Below are 16783 nucleotides of genomic sequence, written 5' to 3'. Positions count from 1 at the left end.
GTGAGCGGTTTGTTTGGGAGAGGACTAGCAAAGGCCGAGCAAGAAAGAAAACTTCCAAATGGTAAGGGTGATAAACACATATGTTATTGAATACAGATGTTGGGGTCAAGGCTTTATTTACAGGCTTATATCCATCGGCATCCCACAGCCCCTCCTGACTTTCACGTAGGTGGCGCAATTTAAGAGAGGGCTGGAAGATCGTGTTCGTTTTGAAATCATGCAGCAGACTGCAGAACGGGGTAAGGATGAGCTGACAGCCAGCAATCTCAGCCACACTCAGTCAGCTGCAGCAGGCCAAGCGTTCGATGGTTGCATTAACACCAATTTCCCAAGCCAATAGGGAACCCCTTGGCCCGTGTGAGTGTGCCTGATAGGCACAACAAGTGAGGCTGGCTGAAGATCTGATATCGGGCATCAATGGTCAATGAATTATTGCACACATGGCGGACACAATGTGGCGAGAGGTTGCACATCGAATGTTATGCCCGAGGGGTGTCCAGCATTGCAAAAAGGTTTCAGCGTTGCCGCAGGGAGTAGCATTTCAGATCCGGAACCTGATAGGCGTGTAAACTTGCGCTGAGATGCGTCTAAATCATTGAATTGAAGGTGATGAGATGAGGTATAGCTTGTCCAGGTGTTCTGAGAAGAGAGAGAACAGATTCCAACACAATCTACCCCGTCGCATAATTATAGAACAGAGGCGAATATATCCCTCTAACTTCTTCGAGACCGATCTCAATAGACAATTCAAATGAGTTTTGCTATTGGGGCAGTGCTACGTCTACACGGCAACGCTGAGCATAGTCTCTATCGACGCGCGTGTAAGCAACCAGTTGTTCCTCAGTGATGACCTAGTATTGCTGACGAAAGATCTAGTAGCAGCCTTCTACGTCGGTAGTCTGTGCGGCTGCTGGCTAGACCTACTGCTCCTGGTACCGTCCATTTTCGAAGTTGGTCGCCGCTTGTCACCGCACGCAGAAGACCCAAGTTGGCGACCCTCTGCCAACGAGTTTTTCCTCTTTGCTCAGCTCCAGAGACAGATTCATACTGGACACCAAACCTAGCAGCTAGTTCAATGTCGTTGTTCTTGCCGCCTATATGTATCAAAGAGCGATCCTATTGTACTTGTATTCAGCGCTCTACCCCTATCCACAGTACGATTAGCATGGCCGCCATGATGAGGATAATGATGACGAGGATAATTTGTCAGTGAAAACAACCCAAGGGGTCCTTTCCAAAGCCCTCGCGAGTCTGGCACAGCTGCTCCCAAGCATCCAAATCAACATAAGCCTTTGCTGGCCCATCGCGGTGGTCGGGTCATGCGTGGTGGACTAGGAAAAGCGGAGTTTCCTACACGAGCGACTCGACCACACAGTCTCTTCCATCAGACTGGGCAACATTCGTCAGACGTTGATGCTGCTCCAACACATGTGGGAAGAACGTGATGGAGCTGAAGCGGCAGGGGGAACCGTCGGTTCGGGACCGTGGAGTATATGCCGCGTGATGAACGATCGGCAGTTCTGGATTTCCTTGGCTTGACCATTTTGCCGTGGTAAGACTTCTTGGTAGAGACTTGTATCTTCTGGCGTTGATGCACAGCGACCTACCTTTCTCATCCGGGCCGCCGCCGACCCATACTACTCGATCTCCGATGGGTCTTCGGCGGCGCCGCGCCGTGGACTACCGGCGTGGATGTCATTTTAGAGATATTTTGCAGATCAGGGTTCGGAACGAGATACGCGAGTTCCGAAGCGTTGCAACAACGGCCGATGACAGCAAGATACCAGGACACGCGCGCGGCTCTGACGTGTGTAATTCAAGAGTACGGTTTTCTGACTTTGTGGTTCGCTCTGGTCTGCCCTCCTCCACCGGAAGTAGCCCGGCCCCATAACTGTCTGTTGAGAAGCGGAATAACGGAGGTGTAGCTCTCGGAAATACGGAGATACGGAAATACCATTTTCACACTCTCCCTTGAATCTCCTTCGGCGTTAGACATGATTGACTCGTACGTGACTGGGAATTTTCCCCGATTCTTCACTTTTGAAAGGCGTCCCGTTATAGCCAAACACAAATGTCGTGATCTCAAACGTCGCTGAGCAATTTTCTGATGGTCTTGGCAGCAGAACGCGAACGGGACCATAATGGGCAAATAACGCCTGAAGGTTTGACGAGGACTTTGGTCGATGGACAACAGAATGGCAGTGGTTCATCTGAACGACCAGCAGCCCAAGTCCACCCAGGGAGATAGACCATCTTTCAGACATTCCTTGGATGAATGTCAACCCGGCCCCAATATCCTCCCAGGCTCCAGCGCATCACCACCAGCGCAGCTTTACAAATCACCGCTATCTCAACTTCCAACCCACTGCCGAATACGGCCATTCCAGAACGCCAAAAGTGGCTGGAACCCGCGGACTTGTCAACTTGGTCTGTCAGACAGCGAGCCAGACTAGGCTTGACTCGGGCCCAAGCTCCCAGCGAATTGGCACTGGTAGGCATCGAAAGCGTCCAAACTTGAGGGTGGGATGGGCGGCGTCCATCCCGAGCGCGCGGGGGAAGATGTACGCCAGTGCGCCACGCGCCTTGCTAAGCTCTTGCGCCTTTGGCACTAGACCAGCCCAGCCCGACACTTTGAATGCCTCTTGCCCGCCTCTTTGGAACCTTCCGTGCCCTCTCAGCCCTGCGTTCTGCTAAGCACCAACGCACCCTTGACACCTATGGCAGGTTAAGCACTGTTGGAGTTGAGCCTGTTCCGAAGAGTGTTCCGAAAGGGGTTAAGCAAAGGTTTGTCCCGCTCGCTGGCCTGCGCCGCCGCCCGCAGTCCAGCTTTCCTAGCTCTCGACAAAGGGCTCGTGATCAGAAGCTGAATTGGGAGAGAAGGTTGGGGGCTGTACGTGTAGGTATACGAGAGTTCTAGAGCTCTGCGTGTCCCGCGGGCCCGGGGGCGGATTTGCCGATGGGCGGGAACCGGCTGTGTTGTTAACGTGTCTTGCTGTTCATCTTTAATGCGGCTTCGAGAAGGTTGTCTGACCGTCTGACTGATCTTGCAGGTTGACGTGACAGAAAGGTTCTCAGTCATCCCTCATATTGAAGTCGCTAACATACCTTCAACACGTTAAGTCCGTACGGATACACCGAAAGAGACGTCATGGTCCCGTCCCGTTGGGAAAGTTAAAGATCAGATTAGATTTTGAGTCTGTTCCCGCTGGAGCTTCCTCCCGAAAAGGGTAAAAATATCCTCTCAAGGAGTCCCATAGAACAGTCAACAGGCGGTCATCGACGCAGCGACGCACTGAGCACTGACTGGTTCGATCGACCACGCAAAACTCCTGTCAATTGCTGGAATGCCGACTCGCGTGCCGCGTGATGGGGCCAAGGATGTGTGGTGCTCAACTGGGATGTGGTCTAATACTGTCTTGGTGAGCCCAAAGAACCCAGTCAGCAACCACCACACGGAAGCAATTCTCAAGGGACGAGAAGAAAAGATCCATCCATGATCCAAAAGGACCCATATCCGGTACACCCTACCCTGGCCGGGACCCTCTGCTAGAACTCGCCAATCCCACGTGTAAGTCCGAGACAGAGACGGCTCTAAGCCTCTAAGGTAGGTCTTTAGGTCGTCCCCTTGTCCCGCTGGCCTGGCTGGCTGGTTCGGGGATCTTTGATTCAATTTCTTAGTCCCGTACTTCGTATGTACGCCTAGTCCGGGAATGGCGAATTTTCCAAATTGTAAATGGGTCCTCCCCGGTTCGGAGGGGCGTTCCCGCCCTCGCGCGTTGGCGTCAACCTGACGGGTAGATCGTTTTCCATTACTTCAACTCGAGTATCGCCCGTCGTTGATGGTCCTGCCTGGGGCCTTTCCTGTTCTTTGAAGGTCAGGGTCAGCAACATTCCAAGGTCGAAGGAACACCGCACTCCAGTTCACGATGGCTTCTCCGTCGGCATCTGAGAAGCAGCAGCAGTATGTTCGCAAGAGCCTCGACTCAACATCAGGCGACAGGACCGCCGCTGCGACACCGGACGTCAACATGCTCCGGGACGACAAGCACATCCCCGACGACTCAAGCTTAGGCCGATCGAGTAGAGACGATTCAAGCGACGACAATGGCGACAACCTCGCGCCGCAACAATCCAATGCTTCTTCAGTGTGGGCTGTCGACGGCATGTCGTTCCCCCGTGAAGCCATGTTCGTAATTATTTGCTGCATGGCACAATTCTGCACTCGTAAGTTGCTGCCCTCTATCCCCAAACTCCATCTCACAGCATCGCATTATCCCTAAGCATGAGAAAACATGAAAATTATAGACTAACCACTTGCACAGAGGCCGCCTACATGGAAACCCTCGTCCTCCTCCACGTCATCGGCGGCTCCTTTCACGTAGACAACCCAGCCCGCCTAGCCTGGCTCGTCGCCGGCTACTCCCTCACCGTCGGCACTTTCATCCTCTTCTCGGGCCGCCTCGGCGACGCCTTTGGCTACAAGCGCATGCTCATCATCGGCTTCGCCTGGTTCTCCCTCTGGTCCCTCATCGCCGGCCTCAGCGTCTACTCAAACTTCACACTCGCCGTCTTCTCACGCGTCCTCCAGGGCATCGGCCCGGCCATCTGCCTCCCCAATGCCCTGGCCTTATTCGGCGCCGCTTACCCGCCGGGCCACCGCAAGGCCATGGTTTTCTCTTTCTTCGGCGCCGTCGCGCCCATGGGCGGCGTCGTCGGAGCCGCCATCGCCTGCACGCTCGAGCTCGAGTGGTGGCCTTGGGCACTCTGGGCCCTCTCCATCTGGCTCGCGATCCTGGCCGTCGCGGGCTACTTCATCATCCCCGAGCCGCACGCAAAGGTCGACCGCGCCCCAAGGACCCTCAGTGACATGTTTGTCGAGCTCGACATCCCCGGCGCGGTCACGGGCATCGTGGCGCTCATTCTCTTCAACTTTGCTTGGAACCAGGCGCCCATCGACGGCTGGAAGACGCCCACGGTCCTCGTCCCGCTCATCCTCGGCCTCGTCCTTTTCGGCGTCTTCACCGCCATCGAGTTCAAGTACGCTGAGAAGCCTCTTCTGCCCTTTGACGCCGTCAACGCCGACGTGGCTTTCGTCCTCGCGGCCGTCGTCTGCGGCTGGGCGACCTTCGGCATCTGGACGCTCTACCTCGTCCAGATCCTCCAGGAGATCCGCACGCTCTCGCCGCTGCTCACGTGCGCGTGGTTCTCGCCCGTCGTGGTCACGGGCGGTCTCGCGGCCGTCATCACGGGCAAGCTCCTCGGCCCGCTCAAGGTGCGCCCGCCCGTCGTCATGACGATGGCGCTCATCGCCTTCACCGTCGGCGTCATCCTCACGGCCACGGCGCCCGAGAACCAGATCTACTGGGCGCAGATCTTCGTCTCCATGATCATCATGCCCTTTGGCATGGACATGAGCTTCCCCGCCGCGACGCTGATCCTGTCGAACGCCGTCAAGAAGGAGCACCAGGGCATCGGGGCGAGTCTGGTCAACACGGTGGTCAACTACGGCATCGCGCTCGGCGTCGGGTTCGCGGGCACGGTGGAGGTGCACGTCAGCAAGGGCGCGGGGACCAAGGAGGAGCAGTTCAGGGGGTTCCGGGGCGCGTTGTACATGGGTGTCGGGCTCGCTGGGCTTGGATTGTGTGTTGCATTGACGTTTTTGGCGAGGGAGTGGCGGCATCGCAAGGGCGGCTCAGGGAACGAGGAGAAAGCTGCCGAGGCGCAAACGGGAAACTCATGATAAGACGTGTATAGAATAGATGAGGTAGCTGCTCGGCGCAGTGATAGACTAGATGTTGGTAGACAACAAGATTTGTTCACAATTAGGGTCCTACCAACTCGATCGTGCCATGTGAAGCTGTCAGCACATCGGAATACCCAAGTATGTCTCGTGCGAAACACCAAATCGCAGCAATGTATGATACGATGGACCATAAGTCATCGATTTCACATGAGCACAAAAGATGGATTGAGTCATGAGTGAATCCCAGGGGTTCGTGAATATCAGAGAGAGAAAGAATGCATCCTATTTTTTGGTATCCAGTTGATGCTCGCTGCCAACCAAACAAGATGCTCTTATCCAAAACGCCATGCTGTTGAAGTCTAGCAAACCCTCACACCTTCGCCGCTTTCTTCCCTACCCATAACCCCCTTTCTTCCCCTCGAGGCGTGCCTCCATGAGAGAGGTAGAGCCTCATTTCCCAGTCCGGCTCCGAAGCGTCTTCAACCCCGTCTTATGCTCCGTATGCTTCTTACTCAACTGCACCTGTCTCACAAACAAACTCAGAACGAGCCCGAGCCCGGCAAACGCAACATAGACGATATACATCGTCCTCAGAGAACTCAGATATGCCCCGCGCGCAATCTGCCCTTGCTCCCCCTGCAAATCCGCCACCACGCCCACGCTGGACGCGGCGCTCGAACCAGAGAGCATATTCGCCAGCTCAGGGCCAAGTTCCTCCCTCAGCCGCGGGTACTGCCTCTGCATCTCATTATTAAACACCACGCCACCAATAACCACAGAAATCGACGTGCCCATCTGCCTGATGAACCCAAACGCCGACGTCGCGGCCGCGATATCGCGCGGCTCCACCGACGTCTGCACCGCAATCAGCGGGCTCTGGAAGTTGGGCCCAATACCGAGCCCCGCGACGATCTGGTACAGGATAATCTTTGTAAAGTTGCGGTCGAGCGGTAGGTCGTGGAACAGCCCGAACCCGACCGTCGTGACGAGCATGCCGCCGACGATGAGGTAGACGTAGTTGCCCGTCTTGCGGATCAGCACGCCCGCGACGGCGGACATGAGGGACAGCGAGAGGACGTAGGGGAGTAGGTAGACGCCCGAGAGGAGGGAGGAGACGCCCTGCACGCCCTGGAAGTAGAGCGGCAGCCAGTAGCTGCCCGAGATGAAGGCGAAGGCGTGGCAGAAGGCCGTGGCGAAGGCGGCCATGTTGGACCAGCTGCGGAAGAGGTGCATCGGGATGACGGGGTACCGCGCATACTTCCATTCGTTGACTGCGAAGATGCCAATCGTGACGATGCCAAACACGATCAGACAGATGACAGTAGGCGAGCTCCACGGGTACTGAACGCCGCCAAACTCGAGTCCGAACAGGAACATGAGCGTGCCGCCGATGATGGTCAGCGTGCCGACCCAGTCGATCGCCTTCAGGCCCTGCGCGACGGGCGTCCGCGGGTTGTGCAGCTTGAGGACGAAGAAGAGCACGATGAAGCCGACGCCCGAGATGGGCAGGTTGACGTAGAAGCACCACCGCCAGGTGGCCTTGCTCGTGAAGACGCCGCCGAGGACGGGGCCGATGGCGCTCGAGACGGCCCAGACCATGCCCATGACGCCGAAATAGACGCCGCGCTGGCGCATCGAGAAGAGGTCGCTTACGCAGATATTGACGAGGACGATGATGCCGCCGCCGCCTATGCCCTGGATCGCGCGGGCGCCGATGAGCATGCTGTGTCATGTTAGCAACATCTATACGCCGTCTTCCAGTCTGAAGCTCTCAAAGACTTACCCCATGCTCGTAGACAACCCACAAATCAACGACCCAACCCAAAACACACCAACAGCGCACAGCAGAATGGGCTTCCGGCCCCAGATATCAGAAATCTTGCCCCACGTCGGCACGAAAGCCGCATTGCTGAGAAGGTACGCCGAGCCGATCCAGATGTATCCGATATTGCTATTAAACTCCTCCGCAATGGTCGGCACGGCGGTCGTGATAATCGTAACGTCCAGCGCCGCCAGGAACAGCGCCGCGCAGAGCGAGAGCACGATGAGCGTTGTCTCGAGCTTCGTGCGGCCGGCCTCGGGCGTGTCTTCGGCGCCGGCCGCCGCTGCCGGTGGTGGCCCTTGCGCCGCTGCCGTGGCTTGTGTTTCGGGCGCGGCCTCTTTGGTGTCGCTGGGGCCCGTCACATGGCCTGTTGTCGCTGTTGCGGCAGTGGCGTCGTGGGAGAGTTCTTGTTCTTCCGCCTTGATGTTCGTCGCGTCGGGGTTGCTGCGGATGGTTACCGAGTCGCTGCTGGTGGTCGTGGGCGATCCATCTTCGGTTTGGGAGCCGGCGGCGCGCTCAATGTCGCCGACCTTTTCGTCGTCGTGGACCTCGTGGAAGTCTTTTGCTGTCATCTGTGCTTTGCTGTGCTGGGCGATGGTCCTGGCGGTAAAGGAATGTCGTGTGAAGATTGTGTGCTTGTCTCAAGAACTCAGTCTGTTTTCGGGATGCTGAGCGAGAGACTGATGATTCATAGGAGGAAGTGGTGAGTCTAAAGGTAGCTAGCTGAGTTGGACCTTTCAACGTGAGAATTGAAATGAGATCACCAGCTTCGCGCAAAGAGAGAGAGACACGGTGAGGCGATGAGAGATGCAACGTGCCGAGACTGGGTATTGCTCAGTGAGTGGCAATCTTCAGCTACAACTAGTGAGAAGAAACCCGTAGCAGCAGTCGCTCCGTCATGGTTGTCAAGAGGAAGAGTCAAAAGTCACCGAAACGAAACGAAAGAAAAGTGACGAGCCAAAGGCGCAACAAATTTCCATTACGAATCCAAAGTCGATGACAAGCACCTCCACATGCGCTCCAACCTGTACCCTCCCCTGGTCCCATGGCGAGGGAAAAGTGGACGTAAAGGGACTGGTCTCGAAGCAGCTAAGAGCAAGGGGTGTGAGATCTAAAGCATCCAAGACTGGGGTAAGTGAAAATCGTGTGTAATAGTGTACCCTACCTACTAAGGTAGTATGGGGGTGGAAAGACGCGAGAGCGACGAGAGCCGAGAGACAGAAATGTCGACTGTTGCCGCGTTGCCGAATCGGCAAAAGTTGATTGACTCAATGACTACACTAAAAGCATGGATACGGATGGGTAGAGAACTCTTGCTGGGGCTAATGCGACATCGGATTTAACCAGCACAAGCTCGGCGCGAGAGCCGGTGAGAGTGTTTAGTTCACACTTCATGTCTAGTACTTTTTACCCGAAGTCTCTATCCGTATAGACTCATAAGGTCTTCTCGGAGCACTTCGTCCTGCCGATTGGTTTATGTTAATGTTGAGTCCCCAAACGAGTTGGTGTTCTTATTATCCACCACCCAAAGCCGAAGCCGAACTACCTGACTAGGAAGCTAAAGACTGCTAAGCTGCTCATTGAATCCATCTGTTGACTTATCCCACCTGGACCGTGCCGTCATCCGCGAGACTGCTAGATTCCAGTCAAGGCTTGGTAATCAGTCTTCAACATTAACTCATATGTTACCGTATTACAGTTGCCATCCTTGATACATCTGCAACGGCGACAATTACGATCCTGCGACCCTGCGACTTGGACGCCGAGATCGCGGACAGTAACACCTTTGCGACGGGAATGAGGGACTGAGCCAGAAGTTTGAACAAGTGCCAGGGTCCTCCCTTGCCCCCACCTCGGCTGTTCCCCCCGCGATGGAAGGCTTATCCTTGGTTGTCGGAATGCTTGTCATCATCACTGGGTGTCTGCGATCGGGGGTTCACATTTGTGTGTAGTGGTCTTGTCTATTGGCTGCTTCTCTGGTATTACCTAGTTAGACTATAGCCCATCTCTCTCATGGCAATATACTGGCTGGTTTATAGGGATGACTGTGTATATTACAGATCACCTTGAGAATGATACTAGAGTATCTACCAGCCAAGCTACGAAACAGTTACCAAGTTTCTGCTGCGGCACAGCCCGTCTTCTCGGAGCAGTTAGATAGAGCGTCAATCCCAGCCACCGATGTTTGGTATACTCAAGCTACTAAAGCAGAATACATTTTCGAATGCATCACCGATAGATGTTATACAAAGCACTACTTCAACCAGTAGAGGTGATACAAACATGAGTGACTGACAGACCTCGGAGTGGAGTTCCAAGCCTCCCTTGAATAGCTCACTCTCATCTCAAGTGGGAACTCACTCAAAAAAGCTTCACCACTCAGAAACCACCAACCTAATTTCAGCCTCAACCACCAACCACCAAACTCACAAACAATGCTTCTTTCAACGTCGTGATCACATACCCCTACCATCCACCTCCCTCTCCAGCATCTCACACTCATGAGGCTCTTCTTCCGCCCAACCCAAATCTCAGCCTCATTGCGCCTCACAAACCACCCCTTCAATAATCCCTCCTTATCAAGACTCATCACCACAATGTCTCCCCCCGCAACACCACCATCATCACGGACTTACACCGACGCAATCAACCTCCTAAACACCCTCATCCCAAACCTCAAAGTCCACGCCCTCTTCAACAAACCAAAAGATGCCGCTCCCACCACCGCAGCACCAGCAACACCAACAACAGACCCAAACCTCCTTGCCATCCCCGAAATGCGCGCCTGGCTCCTCCGCGCAAACCTCACCCCCGAACGCCTCGCCTCCCTCTCCTTCATCCACATAGCAGGCACAAAAGGAAAAGGCTCCGTAACAGCCCTCACGACCTCGGCCCTCCTCAACCACTCATCCTCATCCTCCTCGCACCCTTCCCCGACACACATAGGCCCCATAGGAACCTACACCTCCCCCCACCTCCTCACCCCCCGCGAGCGCATCGCAGTCTCCAACACCCCCATCTCCCAAACCCTCTTCGCAACATCCTTCTTCGAACTCTGGGACACCCTCTCCTCCTGCACCTCCCCCTCCGCCCCCGGCGGCAGCGCCAGCAGCACCGGGCCCGACCTCGGCATCGAACCGGGCTCCAAACCCTTCTACTTCCGCTTCCTCACCCTCCTCGCCCTGCACGTCTTCCTCAAACTCCGCGTCCGCACCGTGGTGCTGGAATGCGGCATCGGCGGCGAATACGACGCCACGAACGCCATCCCACCCGAGGCGGTGACGACGTCGGTCATCACGCAGCTTGGCATCGATCACGTTGCGATGTTAGGGTCCACACCCTCGCAGATCGCGTGGCATAAAGCGGGCGTGATGAAACCCGGCGTCGCGACCTTCACGCGCAGGGTATCCGATGAGGTACACCCGGGCGTGATGACCACCCTCCGCTCCCGCGCGCGCGAAGCAGGCGCGGAGCTAATCGAGGTCGACGACGAGGACGTCACTGCGTGGAGCGGTGTCGAGGACGCAAAGTTACCAGGCGGGGACTTTCAAAAGAGGAACCAGGCTCTCGCTGCCCTGGCTGCGAGGCGGCACATCCAGGTCCTTCAAGCCCGAGAAGCGGGGTCAAGCACGGTAGGAAAGGCGAATCCTTCGCTGGCGGATGTCCCCGGAGTCATCATCGCCGGTCTCCGCGAGGCGACGCTCCGCGGCCGGCACGAAGTTCTAAAGCAGGGTAGTGTATCGTGGTACCTCGACGGCGCGCACAACGCGGATAGTCTGGCCGAAGTAGCGCGCTGGATATCACCCATCGTCGCCGCCACAACCTCCTCAGACACCGCTCACGACGACGGAGAAAGTTTCGTCCTCGTCTTCAACCAGCAAGAGCGCGACGCCTCCGCCCTCCTGACAGAGTTCCTCCGCCAGATGAAGACCCTGGGTGTCGACCTCGAGACGCGGCTGGCCGCGGCCATCTTCACGAGGAACGACAAGACTAACATCGCCGGCGAGGGCGGGGACGTAGATCTCAGTGTTCAGGAGGCGTGTGCTGCGGCGTTTAGGGAATTGTATCCTGCTACAAAGGTCGCGGTGTGCAGGGACCTGACGGAGATGAAGAGCGCCGTCGATGGCGTCGCGGAGCCGTCGTCGGGGACAAACGTGCTGGTTACGGGGAGCATGTATCTCGTTGGAAACGTCATCGGCTTCTTGGAGCCGGAAAATCTATTGTGATCCACCCAGAATAGAAGACTGAAGAATATAGAACATATAAATCTAGAGTTGAATCCGTGAGGACATGTCTGTTCGTGCCCCTATGTAAAGCCGTTGTTAAACCCCATTGTATCCCATAAGACCCCAACCTCTTGGAGTCAAACGCAAAAGCAATATGAATACTCCACACCCTGGAAACATCTACAAAGCATCCGCGCCCTCCAGGATGCCCAGCGCGCCACCAACAAGATGCAGACTGCCCGTGACAAGAGCCTGTACACTCTCGCCCTCCGGCAGGCCCTCGCCGACGCTCCGGACGTGGTTCAAGGCCTCTTCGATAGTCGGTATCACGCGCACGTCGGCGTGGGGATCCAGCTTGGACCAGCGCTCCGCGAACTGCCTCTGCACCGTCATGGCCTCGATGGCTTTGGCGTCGTACTGGTGGTTGACGAAGTCTGTCCATCGTCAAGTCAGCATCTTCTTCTCTCGTCCAAACATTCCGACCATCCCAACGACACTTGAGAAGAAGAAGGGGGCTCACCTCGCTTATACCCAGTCTGGGCATACGTAACGTTCGTACAAAACACCACGCTCTCAAACGCCCTCCCATCCACCCTCTTGATAGCCTCGTACATGCCATCCAAAAAGTCAATCGCCTCCGTCCGACCCTGCTGGTTAAACACCAGCGCCCTCGGCCCCTTCTTCCCCCTGCTCGCACTCTCGTCCACATACCACCGCGCCGCCATCCTCAGACTATCCGTCGTATGCGCCCCGTCAACGTACCACGCAACAGCGCCCTCCTCCTTGACCTCACACCGCCCCCTCCAAACAACCCCCTCCAACCCCTCCACAAACGGCGCCGACAGCATCTCCGGGTCCCTCCTGAACTCGGGATCGACCCTCTCCAGCGCAGTCTCCGCAAGCCGCACCGCCAAACTCGCATTCCTCTTCTGGAAAACCGCATCAGGACGGATCTTGACGCCCCCAAGCCGCGGATCAACACCAACAACCTCCATCTCGACCCCCTTCTCCCTCGCCCGCTCCTCCAACACCCCCGCCGCCCCAGCAACCTGCTCAACAGTGAACCCCTTGCTCCCAGCCTTCATAATCCCGCCCTTGTGCCACGCAATCTTCTCCACCGTATCCCCCAGCGCAAAAACGTGATCGATCCCCAACGTCGTAATCCCCGTCGCCACAGGCCGCCCCACAAGATTCGTAGCATCATACTCCCCCCCGATCCCCGTCTCCAAGATAGCAACATCGCACCCCTCGCTCAGGAAAGCATGGAAACTAACCAGCGTCAGATACCGCGAGTAAATCGGCCTCGTCCCGACCGCAACAACCTCTCCCAGCACCTCATTCTCCTCCCCCAACCGATCCCACACCTCGAAGAAATACCGCGCAAACAGCGCCTCGGATATCGGCACGCCGTTGATCCGTATCCGCTCCCTCACCGCGATCAAATGCGGCGAGATCAACAACCCGACCTTGCGCGGTATCGACTTTGGCGAAGCGGCGCGGTGCCGTGCGAGGATGGAGTCGGTAAAGGCGCAGGTGCTCCCTTTCCCCTTTGTCCCCGCGACGTGGATCACGTTGAGGCCGTCGAGGTCGGAGACGGAGTAGCCCACGCGCGCGAGGTACGCTCGCATTTCGGCGACGGAGGCTTCGTCGGGGCGGATGCCTGCCTTGCGGCGGGCTTCGATTACCGCGAAGGGGGTTTGGAGGGTGTTGAGCGCGTCGACGGCGTCCTGGGGTTAGACTGAGTTAGTAAAGCTTGGTTCTGCGGTGTGCTTTCGTCCTCTCCTCTCCTCGTCTTGCGGTCCTCGACTGCGTGGCTCTGTGAAGTCGAGCTTGAAGCGGCAAAGATGTCGCGATCTCCGACCTCGGAGACAACGCTCTGAAGCTTCACAGCGGGAAGGGGGATATCTTGGGGGAAGACTTGCATTGTACGTCCTCCCGGCGGTAGCCATCATTCGTCGTCCTAAGAATGTGGAAAGTAGGAAACTTCTGCTGCTGGCGCTGCGCGTGAGGCGTATTACGTGGCGGGATGCATGATGCATCAAGGACGTTGGGAATGCTCCCTATCTTTTTGGGGGGGAGGTCCTTTACAGCGGGGCTCGAGATGGAGGGGTTACCAGAGCTCTCCCTTGAACTCTGGTTAAGGTACTTTGGAAAGGTAGAATTTCGGGGTGTGGTAAGCTGCTGCGTCTGCTACCGGGTTTCGGTGGGGGGTTCATTCTGGTTATATGCGGCTTCCGTTGGGGTGCGCTTCGGCACTCGAGCCGGGAGAGCGTGGTCCGGGGGCCCTGCGCTCGGCGCTCGTCCCGTTTCCTTAAAAGTCTGCGCCGAACAAGGTAGTCAGGACGGCTCTCGTGGCACCGGCTTGTGACTACGCGTCGAAGAGCCTCTCAAAACTCAATTCGTGTTTTTATACCATTTACCTTAGGTACTAGTTAACCATGTGTCTTGACAATAAGCTTCCTTTCAGGTTGGGTAATGGCCCGAATGAATCAACTAAGCAAATGTCAAACCGCGCTCTGGGTCTGTAGCATACAGAGGTAGTACGGACATCGCAAGTAGAAAGACTTGATAAAATACACTGCCTTCATTCAAGTCTATGGGCTATGTCTTACACAGACCAGAGGTCTAGGCTATCTTGCTCACTCTCACTCTTCTAAATAGTCTCCCCGTGGGAGCCCCCCTTCATACTAGAACAAAAGAAAAAGAATGTTTCCCGTCCATTATTCTACCTTGAGACTCTGCAGGCGCGCTTCTGTCGCAATGACCTAGAATTAAACACATTAGTTATCGAACATTCCTCACATGCATTTCACGAGGGTATACTCACATCAAGAGCCTGCTGGACCTCAAGAACCTTCCTCACCTCACCGAGCCAGTCTCTGCTCAGCGTCTTCGCCCAGCCCTGCAGACCGTTCATCTCACGGGCCGCAGCATCCAGGTTACCCTCCTCCAACAGCGTCTGCGTGCGGGTGAGGATGCTCTCAACGTCATCGCCGCCGACCAGGCCCTGCTTCTTGAACATGACCTTGCTGAGGAGGTAGCTCGACGCGTGGCTGGCGACGCCGGCCTCCTCGGGCAGGAGGGACGCCTTGCGCACCTCGTTGGCGACTATCCTGAAGCGGTCGATAAGCTGTGCCGCGTTGGAGAGGCCGCGCTGGTAGGCCGACGGGTTGATCGAGGCAATGGCCGCGTTGACGACGGGGTCCTCAGCCGCAATCTCCTTGAGCGCAACGAGCTCGCGTGTAAACGGCTTGGGCGTCGTCGCGTTCTCCAGGCTAGCGCGGACGGCGTCCACGGCGACGTGGAGCTGCTGCGTGCGGAGGTTGGTGTCGACGACCTCGTTCCAGCCCGTCGTCAGCTTCTCGAGGTCCTGGACGGCTGCCGACAGGTTGTTGAGCTTGCCGAGACGGCCCTCGCGCTCGGCCTCGACGTGGCCCTGCACCTCGGCGACGAACTCCTTCTTCAGGGCGAGCGCCTGCTCCAGCAGCTGGTTGTTGAGACGCTCCTCGTTAAGCTGCTTCTCGCGCTCCAGCAGAAGCTTGACGCGCTCGTTGTAGGCATCCTTGACCTTCTTCATCTCGTCCTCGAAATCCTTTCTCCACTGGGTCTCCTGGGCGACCATGGCGGACTCGACGCGGGCAATCAGGTCGTTGGCGGCCTTGTCAAAGTCGGCGACCTTTGCCTCAACCTCGGAAGCAGCCTTCTCCTCGACCGAAGACTTGATGGCCTTGATCTTGCCTCCGACCTTGCTCAACTCGCTCTTGGCCTTGGCAATGGTCGGAGAGTAGCGGCCGTGGGCCTTGTCAGCGTTGATCACGGTGATGATGTCGTTGAGCATGCGAACGAGGTCCTGGACGACGGGCTCGGTGGCATCCTCAATCTTCAGCGCGTCGATCGGGGCAATGGGAGGGAATCGCGAAGGCTCGTTGACCTCGGGGGCCTTGAATCCGTTCGAGTCCTCCTTGGGCGCAGTAGCAGCAGCAGGCTTGGTCTCCTTGGCGGGCTCAGGCGCGGCCTTGGGAGCCTCCGGCGCAGGCTTGGGCTTCTCGGCCGGCTTGCTCACCTCCTCCTTGACAGCGACGACCTTGGCAGCAGCCTTGTCAACAGCGCTCGACTGACGACCGGCGGGCTCGCCGTTATCGGCTACTCTCCATGACGCGCCGCTCTGGGCGGGAATCTTGACCTGGCTTCCGGTATCTCTTCCCTTGATCTTGTTTGAGAGGTTGGGGAATCGCTTGCGGAAGTCTGCTTCCTCAAAATAGAGAACGGCCTGCTCGCCAAAGGGAATATATTCGGTGAAGAAGTCGTGGAAGTTATCGTTGACGCGCGAGTACCAAACACCGCCTCCAAAACCGACGGCGCCGAGGATGGCGAGGGTCAAGACGAGGTTTCTCAATCGGCGGAAGAAACCCTTCTTCTTGGGCGCGGCAGCGGCGGGCGACTCGGGCGGAGGAGGAGCAGCGGCAGCGGCAGCGGCAGCCTCGAGGTTGGGAACGACGACCGCGGGATCGGGAGTCGGGGGCGTAAGAGGAACCTCTTGCTTGGGGATGGTCGGCTCGACGGCGGAAATCTCGGGGACGGCGCTCTTCTCTGAGGTGATGGTCTCTGATGCCGGCAGGACGGCGGGTTTGGAAGGGTCGACAGCGGGCTTCTTGTCGTCTGCGAAATGCCTCCTCTGGCGGGCGGCAGCGGCCTGCCATTGGCGGCCAACGACGGCCGCCGCAGGCCTGTGGCCGAGCACCCTCACGGATCGAATCGACGTTCGCAACATGAGGGGATGCAATGGGCCGACAGGGCGTAATTGGGGGTGAATGATGTCGAGGGGGAGTTGCAGTGGGAGGTGTTCCGTACCTTTTGGTGACGGGAATCCAGGCACAAAAAAGCTCAGGGAAAAGTTCGGCTAAAACTGGGTGAGCTTCCAGCCGCGCCGTGCTGGTCCGCTGCGAGCGCCGAGCGGCAGGAACCGGGATCTCAGCCAGGACCACCTGCCTG

General features: G+C 57.0%; 4 protein-coding genes across 4 annotated transcripts; 2 read left to right on the top strand and 2 right to left on the bottom strand.

Moving 5' to 3' along the window:
- Positions 1-3926: 3926 nt before the first annotated feature.
- On the top strand, positions 3927-5740 carry CABS01_09422 (major facilitator superfamily transporter; the record flags this gene model as incomplete). Its single annotated transcript, XM_060542779.1, has 2 exons — positions 3927-4224; positions 4323-5740. The coding sequence occupies 2 exons, from the start codon at positions 3927-3929 to the stop codon at positions 5738-5740; spliced, it is 1716 nt and encodes a 571-aa protein (XP_060400506.1).
- Positions 5741-6193: 453 nt separating this feature from the next.
- CABS01_09421 (multidrug resistance protein fnx1) lies at positions 6194-8137 on the bottom strand (the record flags this gene model as incomplete). Its single annotated transcript, XM_060542778.1, has 2 exons — positions 6194-7466; positions 7527-8137. 2 exons carry the CDS (start codon positions 8135-8137, stop codon positions 6194-6196), a joined length of 1884 nt encoding a protein of 627 aa, XP_060400505.1.
- Positions 8138-10162: 2025 nt separating this feature from the next.
- Positions 10163-11791, top strand: CABS01_09420 (uncharacterized protein; the record flags this gene model as incomplete). The annotated part of the gene is made up of 1 exon (XM_060542777.1): positions 10163-11791. One exon carries the CDS (start codon positions 10163-10165, stop codon positions 11789-11791), a length of 1629 nt encoding a protein of 542 aa, XP_060400504.1.
- A 180-nt stretch (positions 11792-11971) lies between these two features.
- On the bottom strand, positions 11972-16562 carry CABS01_09419 (mitofilin; the record flags this gene model as incomplete). Its single annotated transcript, XM_060542776.1, has 4 exons — positions 11972-12225; positions 12312-13518; positions 14521-14556; positions 14619-16562. The coding sequence occupies 4 exons, from the start codon at positions 16560-16562 to the stop codon at positions 11972-11974; spliced, it is 3441 nt and encodes a 1146-aa protein (XP_060400503.1).
- Positions 16563-16783: the final 221 nt, after the last annotated feature.

This window comes from Colletotrichum abscissum (genome assembly GCF_030869225.1).
Source record: "Colletotrichum abscissum strain IMI 504890 chromosome Unknown Scaffold_22.1, whole genome shotgun sequence".
NCBI classification, from domain to species: domain Eukaryota; kingdom Fungi; phylum Ascomycota; class Sordariomycetes; order Glomerellales; family Glomerellaceae; genus Colletotrichum; species Colletotrichum abscissum.
Note: the sequence above shows the minus strand (reverse complement) of the source record. Positions and strands in the feature narration are given on the sequence as shown.